The sequence below is a fragment of the Neofelis nebulosa genome, chromosome 8, assembly GCF_028018385.1.
Source record: "Neofelis nebulosa isolate mNeoNeb1 chromosome 8, mNeoNeb1.pri, whole genome shotgun sequence".
Taxonomy (NCBI): Eukaryota; Metazoa; Chordata; class Mammalia; order Carnivora; family Felidae; genus Neofelis; species Neofelis nebulosa.
The window spans coordinates 19,797,636-19,811,708 of NC_080789.1; the positions used below are offsets into that span (position 1 = coordinate 19,797,636).

Consider the following 14,073-nt stretch of genomic DNA (forward strand, 5'->3'; position numbering starts at 1 on the left):
ATTGACAAGATAAAGAGCTCAAGCCTTTGCAGGAGACCAGGAGTTGGGCTAATTGCAAGTGAACTCAATCTAATTAAAACTATAGCCTAGCACCAGTTCAACTCAGGTTTTGAAGGAGTTCCTCACTTAATCTCCATTGTTCCTTTTTTTCCCCCCCACCATTTCCGGAATAAAAATTAAAATTATGTAGCATCCCCAAATGTAGGCAATATAACACATAATCAAGAAAAAGCCAACAGAAGCAGACATAATAGCTGAACCAGATATGAGAATCATTAGATAAGAACTTGAAAGTGACAATTATAAATTAGTTTTAAAAAATATATACAGGGGTGCTCATTTCGGCAGCACATATACTAAAATTGGAATGATACAGAGATATGATAGCATGGCCCCTGCGCAAGGGTGACACACAAATTCGTGAAGCTTCCATATTTTTGAGGGCTTTAAGATACAAAATAGATGAACATAAGGGAAGGGGAGCAAAAATAATATAAAAACATAAAGGGGGACAAAACATAAGAGACTCTTAAACATGGAGAACAAACAGAGGGTTAATGGAGGGCTTGTGGAGGGGGGAGGGGCTAAATGGGTAAGGGGCACTAAGGAATCTACCCCTGAAATCATTGTTGTACTATATGATAACTAACTTGGTTATAAATTAAAAAATAAATAAAATGGTTATACACACACACACACACATGCACGCACACACACATATATACAGGGTAAGATGGGTGCAGGGAATTTCAGGAGAAAAATAGAAACTCCTAAAAACGGACATTTTAGAACTGAAAAATCTAAAATAAAAATTCATTGGATAAGTAGTTTTATAATAAACTGAACACTAGAAAACAAGGTATCAGTAAGTTTGAAGATAAGTCGATAAGAATTATCTACTCTGAAGCACAGGGAGAAAAAAATGAGCAGAGCATCAATGAACTTTGGACAGTGTCAAGTGATCTAACATACATGTATTTTGGAGTTCCAGAAAAGAAGAGGAAATGTGACAGAAGAAAACTTTGTTTTGAAAACATAATGGCCAAAAAATCTTCCAAAATTTAAAACATCAAACCACAGATGTGAGCTCAGCAAATTTGAAGAGGGATAAATACAAAGAAAATTACGTCCAAGTTCACAGTATTCAAACCGTTGAAAACAAGGATAAAGGAGATGAGAATAAGTAGGAGTTAGGCAGGGGTGGTCAGGGAACAAGGGAGATTGTTCTAGGCAAAGGAAACAGCATATTTAATTCCCAGAGCAATTCCTGGTTTCAAGAACTTAAAGAAATTTGGGGGAGTTAAATGGAGGGAATAGTGAGAAGTGAGGTTAGAGAGGTGAGCAAGAGCCATACAGAGGGCCTTGTAAGCACATTAAACTGAGAGAAATGAGAAGCAAAATTATATCCTGTGTAATATAATCAGGTTTGTCTTTTAAACAGTCACTATATGGCTACGACGTGTTTCAGTTAGAGCAACACGGAGGCAGGAAGAGGCTATTACAGAAACCCAGGCATCAGAGAATGTTGGAACTTGAGATGTGGCTGTATAGATGGAAAGTTACAACGAAGGGGATCACATTTTGGTTTGGTGGCTCTTCCTAGGTCCTATAGGTGCTAAGCTGAACAGTCAAAATCTGAGCCAAGATCTTCAAACCCCTTGATGCAAAATTCTGTCCAGGTGTCTGTCTGCTGTACCTTTTTGATGATCTAAGTGAAAAAACAAACAAACAAACAAACAAAAAAACACTTTCATCGGTTTTTGCCTCACTTGTAGCATTTGACATTTTATTTCATGTTTAAAGTCCTTAGGAAACAAGTTTTGTGTCCTGCTTCAGGGCATTAACCTCTCCAGCGCAGCAGGCTAAACCTGACTCAATCTTTGTATTCCCCACAGGACCTAAAGGAGAGTACCCAGGATTTAGCAGGATTTTAAAAATGTATAGGTTTTATTAACGAATGACTTTGCAATTCATATGACAGGACTAAGCAGGAATAATCTTACCCAGACTCAATGTTTTACTTTTCTTTTTCTTTTTACCCCCTTTTAAAAACTTTACTGCTAAACGTTTTGCCCCACCCCGCGCGGGCCTTTGCGTCTGACGTAGTCACAATCCCGATTTGAACTACCAATCCCAGAATGCCGCGCAAAGAGCCGGGTTCTACGGGAGCAGTGGCGTGATTGGCAAGCGGAGGCGTTTCCTTCCGGTGGGAAGGGCCCTGGAGGCGGGGACTAGGGGGAGGTGTTTGGACATTATTACCGGGTTGGGCGGGCCCGGTCTGGGAGGGGTTTGTGGGTGAGCCCTGGGTCCCCCGCCCGCTGAGGAGATGGATGAGGACGGGCTTCCTCTCATGGGGTCAGGCATAGACCTGACGAAGGTTTGTAAACGACCGAGTTGAACTTAGGCGACCTGGGAGGAGGATGGGGAGGGAAACTTCGGTTCCCAGGGACACACCACCTCTCCATATCCAACCCTGTCCCTGGCCCCGGGCCTCTCTGGTCCTGCCCTCGGGAGGGAAGAGTCCCACAGTTCACCTTAAAAAGGGGTCCCTCCTGATCCGTTTAAAGGGGTGGTGTAGTTTTTCTGGTCTTTGCTTCCCGTATTAGGAGTCGCTCTACGCTCCGGTTACACGACGGCGATAGGAGCAGGTTGCGACCTCTAACCCTACCTCTTTTATATGGCCGGCAAGTTGTGTGTGTTTATGTGTGTTGCCTTTTATCTGTTAAAGTTCACGTTTGTGAATCCAAAGCGCATACTCAAACTTTGCGGCTTCTGTCATCAGACGACCCACCCCACAGTTTAGGAAAACGAGCTAGTGACTATTCGTAGTACTTAGAGTAACTCATATAATACAGCAAAAATGCCCCGTTATTATTATATATAATTGACGTCAAAGGGTTTGCACGGTGTACTTCCTCCTGTACAAATCATGTTTGTTTTTACATGACACAGGTGCCAGCTATTCAACAGAAAAGAACGGTGGCATTTCTAAACCAATTTGTGGTGCACACTGTACAGTTCCTCAACCGCTTTTCTACAGTTTGTGAGGAGGTAGGTCTGGTGATACTGGTTTAATGAGGAGCCTAGAAATCATCTTGTACTTTTGGAGGTGGCAAATGAGTAAAACAAGAACTAGGTACTCATGTACCATGACCTCTTGTCATCCAGTTATTGGGATAACATACCTTAAATCCTCTTTGATTCTATATCATCAGTCTTGCACCCCACCTCTGCTGAATTAATTTACTAGAGGCCTTTGTGCGATAGTTCAGTAAGGCTTATGTGCCTAAAGAGAACAAAAGGAATAACAGGGTTTCACAATTGAAAACATTTTTTTTAATTTTGAAATTTTACATGTTTTCACCAGAGATGTATATTTTTACGTACACATAGTTTTCAGTCTATATTAAAATTATTTTACATTTCTTGATCCAGAAGATGGTTGGGGAAGTAGCCTCGAAACATAACTTCAGTATCAAATGTCATTATGAAAATAATAAAAATACTTCCAGCAAATGAGTTGTGAGGTGAGGACTGAGTACCTAGTTTAAGGATTAGATACCAGATTCAAGGAGCCCTGTTTTTTCTTAAAAAGCCAAAAAAAGAGAATGGGGGAAAAAATGGGAACCCTGGGTTGAAGTTGGATTTAAAAAGGAGAAAGAGGAGTAAAATGAGATCATACACAAGTGAGTCACTAAAAATAGTATCTAGTTCATTCGGTCTTATTTATAAGGTATAGCTTTAGCAAGTAGTTTTTGTTGCATGTGTTGTTATTAACAGAAATTGCATGGAGACAGGAAAACTATTTTCATTTGTGTAACATCTTATTTTTGTCTAGTTAACAATCTCTAGTCAAAATCTCTTCTGCCTTCTCACTAAAACAAAAGAAAGTGAACTATGATGATAATCGATAGAGTAAGAGATGCAGTTCGTTATATTTTATCTAAGCACCAGAGGCTAGGCGCTTGCTTCCAGGAGTTTTATCTCCTACTGCTGCTTCTCTAAATGGGATATAGAATTGACTGACTAAAGAGCAGTAAGCCAAGGATTTAGTCCTTCACTTTTTATACCAGGGTAGGGTGGAGAGAGACAATTCAAGGATCGGTAGCAGAGAGGAGCAAATACTCCATCCACATGCTCCTCCTCACCAGGTTAAAAAAATAAAACAACCAGCAAACACAGCTATGAGGGCAACTTGATTAAGTTGCCCTGAGGCAGGGATAGCCCCTCACCTTTGTAGTGCTTAACAATTTTCACTGCCTAGGAAGTGAGTGCTATTTACTGAAGACTAAATCCAATATAACAATAATCCTGTCTTGTTTATTGCTTGCTTATGCATTACCAGAGCCTCCTGATTCACTCTTTAACCCCCTCTGTTCCTCTCTCAACTTTCCCTCAACTGTTTTGAGTATTTCACTATTCCCTAGCTCTTCCCTGAACCCTAGAGAAAAGCTTGTTGACCAAAAACTCATGAAGTTTACAGGTAGTTTATCGCCTTTTTCTCCTTAATGGGTGGTGGTCTAGGGTTGACTCTAGTGACTATAACTCATTATTTACAATTCATATTTTAGCAGTTTGGATATTTATGTCAGTTATAGACTGTTGGCTTGGTGTGATGACAATAACTAATATTTATTGTGTGCTTACCCTGTAGGTATTGTAGTATGAGCTCTACATGCATTTCATCATCACGGCCCAGCCCTGTGAGAGAGGTCCAATTATCTCTTTTTTAGAAATACAGAAATTGAGATGTAGAAAGATTTAAATCATTTGCTTAGTCATTTATTCATTCTTTAGGCATGTATTTGTTTACACAGTATTTATAGCTGCGATTGTTACTCTAACTTACCCACACTCACACAGCTAGAAAGTAATAGACTTGGAGTTCCAGCTCTGATCTAATAACTGTAAAAATCAAAAGCGTTTCACTCTTCTGTTACGTTGCACCTTCCGATCTGGGTAAGAGGCGTGTTTACATCATTTTCAAGTGAGAGACTGCAATGAGCTATTCAAAATTTATTTTTTAGGTTTGTATTCTCTTTTTTGTTATGCCATATCCTTTGATGTTATGTCTTTTTCGATATGATATGATATGATATGATATGATATGATATGATATATTCCAAGGATATAACATATGTATTCAAACATCAAATGCCATTTTTTTCCCTTGAGTTAAGATCAATATGATTTTTCAAAATGGGTTGTCATTTGTCAATAGCACCTGTTAGACCTGTATTCCTTGTTTAGTTAAAGCCTTAAGCAAGAGCCAAAATGACTGTTTTCCTGAGCAAATAGGAAACTTAGGTGCTATTTTTTGAATTGGAAATGAACGGGGAAAAAAGAAAACCTGGGAGTTTTATCATTGTTGTTTTTTGTTTTTCATATAATCTGGTTTGAACCAAATACAAACTGTAGCAACTTCAATCACAGCTAAACTCAAACTGGAATTAAATTTGAAACAAATGATAAGGGCTCTTTCTTCATCACTAATACTGGTTTTGCAGTTCTCTAATAAAGAGAGGAGTGAAGGGCAGCCTGGGTGCCTCAGTTAGTTGAGTGTCCGACTCTTGATTTCAGCTCAGGTCATGATCTTATGGTTCTTGAGATCCATAGAGCCCTGCTCCAGGCTTTCAGCAGAGAGGGCGGAGCCTGCGTGGGATTCTCTCTCTCCCTCTGTCTCTGCCCCTCCCCTGCTCCCTTTGCATGCTTTCTCTCTCTCAAATAAATAAACTTTTTAAAAAAGAAAGAGAAAAGTGAAAAACTTAACTTTTAAAAAACTTTCTGGATACCAGAGTACTTTATAACTCTTCTAATGACTGAAACCAGGGTAAGGAAGAAAGGTTGGAAGCCAGAGAAAGGAAAGTAGTTGAATCAGACCCAAGTTACAAAGTTCTTTCTTCACAAATCCCCAGTAAGCATTTCTATTCTGGACACTACTCAGAAAAATCTTATGGTGGCCCCATCGGGTGTGCAAATTTAAAATGGGATGGGGTAGGAAGTGCAATGTAAGTTCTATGCATATCATAGATAAAACTGAGCAGAAATTTAACCTTATAATGAATTTTAAAGTCAAAGGTATTCTGTAAACAGGGCAATCATATGTGTTATTTTGACTCAGACTTGTAACATGTGTAGAATACTGAGTTTTTAATCATTTTTTAAATATTCCAAACTGGTTTTTTTCTAAATTCTTTAAGAATAGGGAAAAATGCTGGGGATTCTCATATAACGTAACAAATTTTAGAGTGCTTACCTTCTGCATCCAGTTTTTAATCCCACCATCAGACTTAACCTTCAACCAAATAATCTTGCTTAAAAACTATATTTACTGCTACAACTTTTACAACTGCTGGGTTTAAGTGTCAGATGAAGCTTAATAAAACCACTGATTGCTTCCCTTTCTGGCTTATAGGAGATAATCGACCCAGTGTGATATACCAAGGGATCCATTATTTTAAAACGTTGTTTCTCTTTTTGAGACCTGGATATGCAAACTGGATATTTTACAAACCTGAAAAACCACAGTATTTTATTTTTGTTTCCATGTTCAACTATTAACTCCATATTTATTTCATCTTTTTTTTTTCACTTTAATGAAATGCACTTCTTTAGAAGTAGGTGGGTGATAAATCAAGAAATTTTCAGTTTATCTGACAAACTTCAGGTACCTTGCAAATTACCCTGTTGTCCCAAATCAAGGCATTTCAGGTTTGCTTTAAATCCTTATAAAGATAGGAGTGCCTGGGTAGCTCAGGCTCAGGTCATGGTCTCAAGGTTCATGGGTTCTAGCCCCCCATCGGGCTCCGTGCTTAGGGCTCTGTGCTGACAGCTTGGAGCCTGGAGCCTGCTGCAGATTCTGTGTATCTGTCTCTCTCTGACCCTCCCCCGCTCACGCTTGCTAGCATGTTTTCTCTCTCTCTCTCTCTCTCTCTCAAAAATAAACATTAAAAAAATTAAAAAAATAATTCCAGATAAATAACATCTATTTTAGAAATTAGATCAGAATAATTTGATACCTTTTTTTTTTTTAAAGCACAGTAGCATCTTAGTTTTTGTGAGAAATGGATTGATTACTTACTAGCTTTGAATAACAAAATTTCGGTCTATGCAGTGCCTGGGAATTTTCCATCTTGGTGTGCATATTTTTAATTATATATATATATATATATTTTTTTTTTTTTTTTTTTTAAGAAAAGTTTTAGGTTTACGGCAAAACTAAGCAGAAAGCATTGAGTTCCCATGTGCTCCTTGCCTCCCAGAGTTCACCAACCACAACTTCCCCCGTTATCAACATTCCCATCAGTGTTGTACATTTGTTACAATGTACACTGACACATTATCATCACCTAGAGTCTATGGCATCATGTTCTAACAATGTATGATTCTTTCAAACAATGTAAAAATTCTTTCTTTGAAAGATAGTTACTATCTTTGTATCTCGATTTGGAGTGTTTAAGTTCAGATGCTTTTACTTGTATGAAAACTCAGTTTTCTGTTCTTTAAAATTGGCATGATAATCGTTCCTACTTTATGCATTTGGTGTGAGATTTCAAATTTTTTTTTAATGTTTTTTTATTTTTGAGACAGAGAGAGACAGCATGAACGGGGGAGGGTCAGGGAGAGGGAGACACAGAATCCGAAGCAGGCTCCAGGCTCTGAGCTGTCAGCACAGAGCCCGACTTGGGGCTCGAACTCACTGACCTTGAGATCATGACCTGAGCCGAAGTCTGAAGCTCAATCGACTGAGCTACCCAGGCGCCCCTGGTGTGAGATTTCAAATAATACATTGCATATACGGTGTAGCATATAAGGTGGATGCTGGGGCCTTTACAATGCTGGTGATTATTGCTTAAAAGTACATTTATATGGGGGCATCTGGGTGGTTCAGTTGGTTAAGCATCCAACTTCAGCTCAGGTCATGATCTTGCGGTTCGTGAGTTCGAACCCCACATCGGGCTCTGTGCGGACACTCAGAGCCTGGAGCCTGCTTCAGATTCTGTGTCTCTCTCTCTCTCTACCCCTCCCCTGCTCACAGTCTGTGTCTGTCTCTCTCAAAAATAAATAAACATTAAAAAAAAATTTTTAAGTGCATTTATATATCTAAACAATTTTTAATTCATCTTTTTCTGTATTCACTTTAATCAAACCAATGCATGTATTTATAAATAAGCTAGAAATTATCTCACTTTACAAATTAATTTGTTGTAGGATTTCTGCAGTTACAAGCTTCTCTATAAAATACTGATGAAATCTGCATAAAATGTAATTTTCATGATTTCCAGGAAAACACTTATAATTTGGAGAATTCATTCATATGTTTTGTAAACCAGTATTTGTATTTACATTAAAGACTTATATGAACAAATGCTAGAAATCAAAGTTAAAAGAAATGAAAGCTTTGAGTGCCATTAAAACTAGATTCTAATGTTGGAACTAAACATTATAAAATAAAAAATTATTATAGAATAAAAAATTGTAGCTTTGTAGATACCAGGATGCTCGTCTTAAAAATGTCTTGTGAAGCTCTAACTACATTGTGACTGCATTGCAGTTTTTTTTCCCCTCTAAATGTGGGCAAAATGACCATTGCTTGTAGTGTTAAAATTCTGCTTGGGAGTTAGTCAGGATCTTGATAATAACCCAGAAAGAAGTCAGGATGCTGCACATCTGCCAACTGTCAATGGGCCAACGGCCTTGGACTAGGTCACTGAATATAATAATGTTTAGGATTCGGGAGTTTTAAATAAATGCTCTTATGGATCATATTTTATGGTGTTACTTTTACTTGTGTGGCTATGTATAGTGTATATACACACACGGGTAATTTAATTCTACAGAATAACTAGAGCATGGTAAGCGTTTGGTTCTGTTTTTATCCTGGATTTTGATGGTAGGTTGATTCCTTTTGCTTTTTAGTACTCTAATTTTTTCTCTTTGTTTTACTTCTTTCCAACATGAACTGCTCATCTTTTAATTTCATCTTCTTTTAATTTTCAAACTTAAAAAATTTAAATTTGGGACTAATTATATATACTTAAGTGTTTAAGTAACTTATAAAGGCAGATCTTGTTCCAAGCTGTCTTGGGCTAATTTTTATTCTTCTTTTCTATGAAGAATTCCTTCATTCATCAACAAATAATTATTAGACTCCTGTTAAGTATCAAGTACTGCTCTGGACATGAGGGATATAGCAGTAAACAAAAAACTCTGTCCTGGAAGAAGTTTACCTTCTGATTCCAATGATTGAATATGGCTCTGATGAGTTTGATAAGGCTGAAAATATAACTTTTGCTTATCTGTGAATATAATTTTATAAAGTAGCCGTGAAGCATGCTAATGGAGGTTACAAAAATACTTACTTGAGCTCCCATTCCTACTCATGTAAGTAAAAGTGTAGTATATTAGAAAATGACTAATATTTAAACCATCGCGGGTTTGTTTTTTTCAAATCTGCCCTTTGTTAACCCTTGTTAACAGCTCATTTCAGTCAGACTTTGTTCTTTTATTCTGATCTTTCTTTTCCAGAAACTGGCAGACCTTTCTCTTCGTATCCAGCAAATTGAAACAACTCTAAATATTTTAGATGCAAAGGTTTGTATTTCTGAATAATTTATAATATAAATTTTCTGCATATACCAACATTCTCAGTCATACTTAACTTTAATTAAATTGGGAATGAATTCAATTTAGCTCCTGCATCCATGAGGTGGTACAGTGTTTTGTGTTTGTTTTTAATTCATTATAATTGCAAAGGAAATGATACTTATTATGAACCATTACCTGAGTCTGTTTAAATATACACATGAATTGAAATTTCTTTCATTATTCTAGTCAACAGCATGTGAATAACATGTTAACAAATTGGGCTGGTTGTATATAGTTCATTTGATGGAAAATTCATAATTATCTCAATAGTAATCATTTGATAACACAGTACAAATTAATAAAAGTTCACATGTCTCCAGAGCAAAATTTGGAGAAAATATCACTTTTCTGTATTCAAATATATTGAATGCTAATGAAGAATACCAGTTTTGAGGTCAGAAATTACACAATAGAACTAACAAAAATAGAGTGTTTTGATTTGAAAATGTGCAGGTTTTGTGTTTTCCCTGATTATAAAATACTGGAGACATGAGTATATTTTTGTGACTTTGTCCTTTTTCAAAAAAAATTGATCTGAAAAAACGCTTATTGAATATTTATGAGGAAGTAAAATGGCTGACATCTTTAGCATAAGGATTAGAATGTCTAGGTCGTACTTTCTACATCTTGTGGACTTCAGCCACTATATTTCTCTCAGCACGTTTCTGTAGCTTGGAAAATTTAGGATACCTGGCCTTGACCATGTTCAAGGTACTCTCCTAACAGCCATACCTACTTATAACTATTTGGGCCATAACCACTATGCTAAGTATTGTCATCAGTCAGCAGTTCTCAGTGAATATTGCTGTTTCAGACCTTATTACCATTGGTTTTTTTCATTATTCTTCATTATGAGTATGTGTCTAATTTTAATGTTTGGGCAATTCTTGAGTTAGAATCCATGGTCACAAGTTAAGTTACTATGTAGATAAGTTAACTTTAATCATTTCCATAACCTTAATTATTTCCATAACCATAAAATTAATCCCTAAAGTCAGCCAAACATCTGACAAATATCTATCACTGATATCAGAAAGAAATCAGAAAAGTGGGTTGGCGTGGATCTTGCAGATCCAGCCTGAAATATATAACCACTGACAACATACCTACCTTTTGTATATGAAAAATAACACATTTTAGTAACATTTGGTGATAAATGCTTAAAGAAAGAAAAAAAAGGGCTGTCAGTCATTAAAATGTGATGACAAGAGTTTTGTCATTTCCCAGATCATTCAAATTTAAAATGTGCTGCAAAGGACTTTTTTTGTGTGATTGTTTTTGTGTGTGTGTGTGTGTGTGTGTGTGTGTGTGTGTGTGTTGTTTTGTTGTTACAAAGCATGTTTAATAAAAATCTTTTTACAATAACTTTGTGAGGTAAGTTTTCTTATCCCTACTTTACAGGGGAGAAAATTGAGGTCTAGGGAGATTTACAGAAGGTCCCATAGCATGACTTAAACCTACACAATCTGACTCCAAAGCCCTTGCTTTTTATTCCTTGCACTAGGATCCCTTACATTTTTTAAAAATAATTCCCAGGAAAAGAAGGGCTATAAGCTAAGTTAGATTAATGATAAATTATTCATAAATATTTTACTTGTGCATGACTTTCACTTTTAAATAGTTAATGGCATGGAGAATTTCAGACACCAAAGATGAGATTTTACAAACCTTATTTCTATAGTTTTAAAAACTTAAGATTGCTATTTAAAACACATACACCTAGGGGCGCCTGGGTGGCTTGGTCGGTTAAGCGTCCGACTTCAGCTCAGGTCATGATCTCACGGTCCGTGAATTCGAGCCCCGCGTCAGGCTCTGTGCTGACAGCTCAGAGCCTGGAGCCTGTTTCAGATTCTGTGTCTCCCTCTCTCTCTGCCCCTCCCCTGTTCATGCTCTGTCTCTCTCTGTCTCAAAAAAAATAAACGTTAAAAAAAAAAAAAAAAAACACATACACCTAGAAATTTACGGTGTTTAAGCGGCTAATCTTATCCTCATATACCAACATTAATTTTCTTTTCTCAGTTGTCATCTATCCCAGGCCTAGATGATGTTACATTTGAAGTTTCTACTGTAAGTGCCACTGGTATCACAAATGAATCACATTCTGAAACCACTGCAGAGAAATCACAGGTAAGTATTTGAGTTCCAGGAAACACGAGCAGTTTGTCTTGGTTAAACCAGATAAACCTAGCAGCAGGTTTGAAGGAAGAAGTTAAATGAAGATGTAAAACTTTGAATAGTAAGATTTTAAACCCCTTAAGATTGAAAATGAGGTTTGAAAAGAAGTGAGCTGTTTTATTCTTATTTTGAAGGTCTCCCTGAAGTTAATATTTTCCTTGCCTATGAAAGAGAAACTATTTATAGGACTAGAAAAAATCTCGAGCATAATAATATTCTTCAAGTTCATTGTGGACATTTTTCCTACATTATTATAATAATTGTACTTTTAAGATGTTTTATTATAAAACCTTTCAAACACACCCAATAATACAATAGTACAGTGAATACTTAAATGTCCATTACCCACCCTGATTCTCCAGTAAAGATTTTGTTACATTTGCTTCATCTATCTTTTTTGTCACTTGCTAAAGTGAATCCTGGGCATCATACCATTTCACCACTGTGTAACTCCTTGAGCATCTCTGGAAAGTTCTGGCATTTTCTTGTATAACCACAATGTCTTTATCATACACAGTATAATTAACAGTAATTCCCAAGTACCATCTAACCCCTTGTTACTCCAGGTATGCTCCCGGCACCAGCAGCATGGGCATCACCTGGGGGACTTAGCAACACGGACTCTCAGGCTCCATCCCAGACCCGTTGAATCAGAATCTGTAGCATAATAAGATCCCCAGAGGATTTGTAGTCTCTCTCAAAATTTGAAAGATACTGATCTATAGATACCACGTATCTAAAAAGTGTGGGTTTGGAGTTGATTTGTTCAAATCAGCATCCTAGTAAGGTCCACACTTTGCATTTGGTTCTTATGTCTTAATGTTCTTTTATGCTCTGTATACGTTTCAATTTTATATTACTTTTTATTTCAAGGAATAAAAATTCTCATTGCTGCAGAACAGACGATCTCTAGTGTATCTCAGTGGGGTATTAAAATTCAAAATAAAATAATCACCAAAATGGTGATCTGTCTAGTGATACTGAACAAATAGACTTCTTATCTATGTGGGATTCTGCATTTGTATGTGGAGATACTTTTCACAGGATATTTTTTAGGTTATGATTACTTTGGCTGTGATGATAATGACTAACACGTGGAGGGTACGTACTGTGTACCCACCGGGTGTGCTTCTGAGCGCTTTTCAGAAATTAACTCATTTAATTCTCACAATAGCCCTATGAAGTAAATAACTTCACTTTACACTTCTACTTTACAGATGAGTGAAATGAGGTACACAGAGGTTAAGTAACTTGCCAAGGGTCAGAAAATAAGTGCAAAAGCTGGAATTTCAGTGCGGGCAATCTCGTGCCAAGAGTCCTAGCTCTTATCTGCTAGACTACACTGTCTCCAGCACCTGTGTTGAATTCATTAAATATACTGAACACATATGGTACGAGGCTGTGGGAGGAGGCATAAATTTAGTTATAGCCCATATTTGGAGAATGAATTAGATGACCATTTACTTAACAATTAGATATTAGAAAATTTAACATCCATTTAGTTTATATAGTAAATTTCACTATGATGACCATTGGAATATGTATAATATACAAGAAGGAATCCAGATATGTTAGAGGAGTTTAACTTTACGAGGCCCTTTCAATTAAATATGGACCATGCTTTTTCTAAAATAAGGCATATATAAAAATTATTAAGAAAATGTTTTCACTTTACCTAGTAGTTATTCTTTGTTGGATACTAGCTGTCATATGTTTCTGTAAAATTTTTAAGTGGTATCTGTCTAATTTTGAATATTTTTCCAGGTGTTATGAATGCTATCTACAATATGTACTTTAAAACTTTTGCAGTTGTGTTGATCCTGCCTATTTAAGGTCTCAAAAAATTGATTACAAGTAATCACAGCTAAATTTTCTAAAATTCAGAATGATTTGATACATTTTGACAATTTTATTTAAAAAACCATATATTAATTCATTTGGAGAATTTATGAAGTTCTTTGGGCTTTCTGAGTTTTAAAAACTGTAGCAAAGTTGCATGTTGATTAGTTTAATAAAATACCTATTCAGCATGTTCATAATATTTAAATCAACTTCTTATTTCTTCATTGTTATTGCTATGTTTTATGTAAAATGTTTTGAAATGTACTTAAGTACTGCTTAACACAATTTCCACTGCCTTTACAGTCAATTTATCTGATAAAGGATAACAATGCAATTTCTTACCCATTCATTCATTTCAGTCTCTAATCTATATGAGTCAAAGACCTAAGGTTTGCATACTGATTTTTC

At 36.4% G+C, this 14,073-nt stretch overlaps 1 protein-coding gene and 1 non-coding gene across 8 annotated transcripts in view; both read left to right on the plus strand.

Annotated features, from left to right (window-relative positions):
• The first annotated feature begins 332 nt into the window (after positions 1-332).
• Positions 333-439, plus strand: LOC131484140 (U6 spliceosomal RNA). The gene has a single exon (XR_009248051.1). It is a non-coding gene; the product is annotated as a U6 spliceosomal RNA (small nuclear RNA).
• A 1,802-nt stretch (positions 440-2,241) lies between these two features.
• The window catches only part of WASHC3 (WASH complex subunit 3), a 94,029-nt gene continuing 82,197 nt past the window's right edge, over positions 2,242-14,073 (plus strand). For 5 of the 7 annotated variants that reach the window (XR_009265405.1, XR_009265406.1, XM_058741610.1 and 2 more), the window contains exons 1-4: positions 2,246-2,377; positions 2,953-3,051; positions 9,529-9,594; positions 11,668-11,775. Coding sequence is in view for 5 of the 7 variants with exons in the window: in XM_058741610.1 (XP_058597593.1) it covers positions 2,327-2,377; positions 2,953-3,051; positions 9,529-9,594; positions 11,668-11,775 (324 nt within the window). In the remaining 2 variants the exon portion in view is untranslated. Of the gene's footprint in view, positions 2,378-2,952; positions 3,052-9,528; positions 9,595-11,667; positions 11,776-14,073 lie in introns of all 7 variants that reach the window. The other 2 variants (XM_058741613.1, XM_058741609.1) reach the window with 2 other exon arrangements.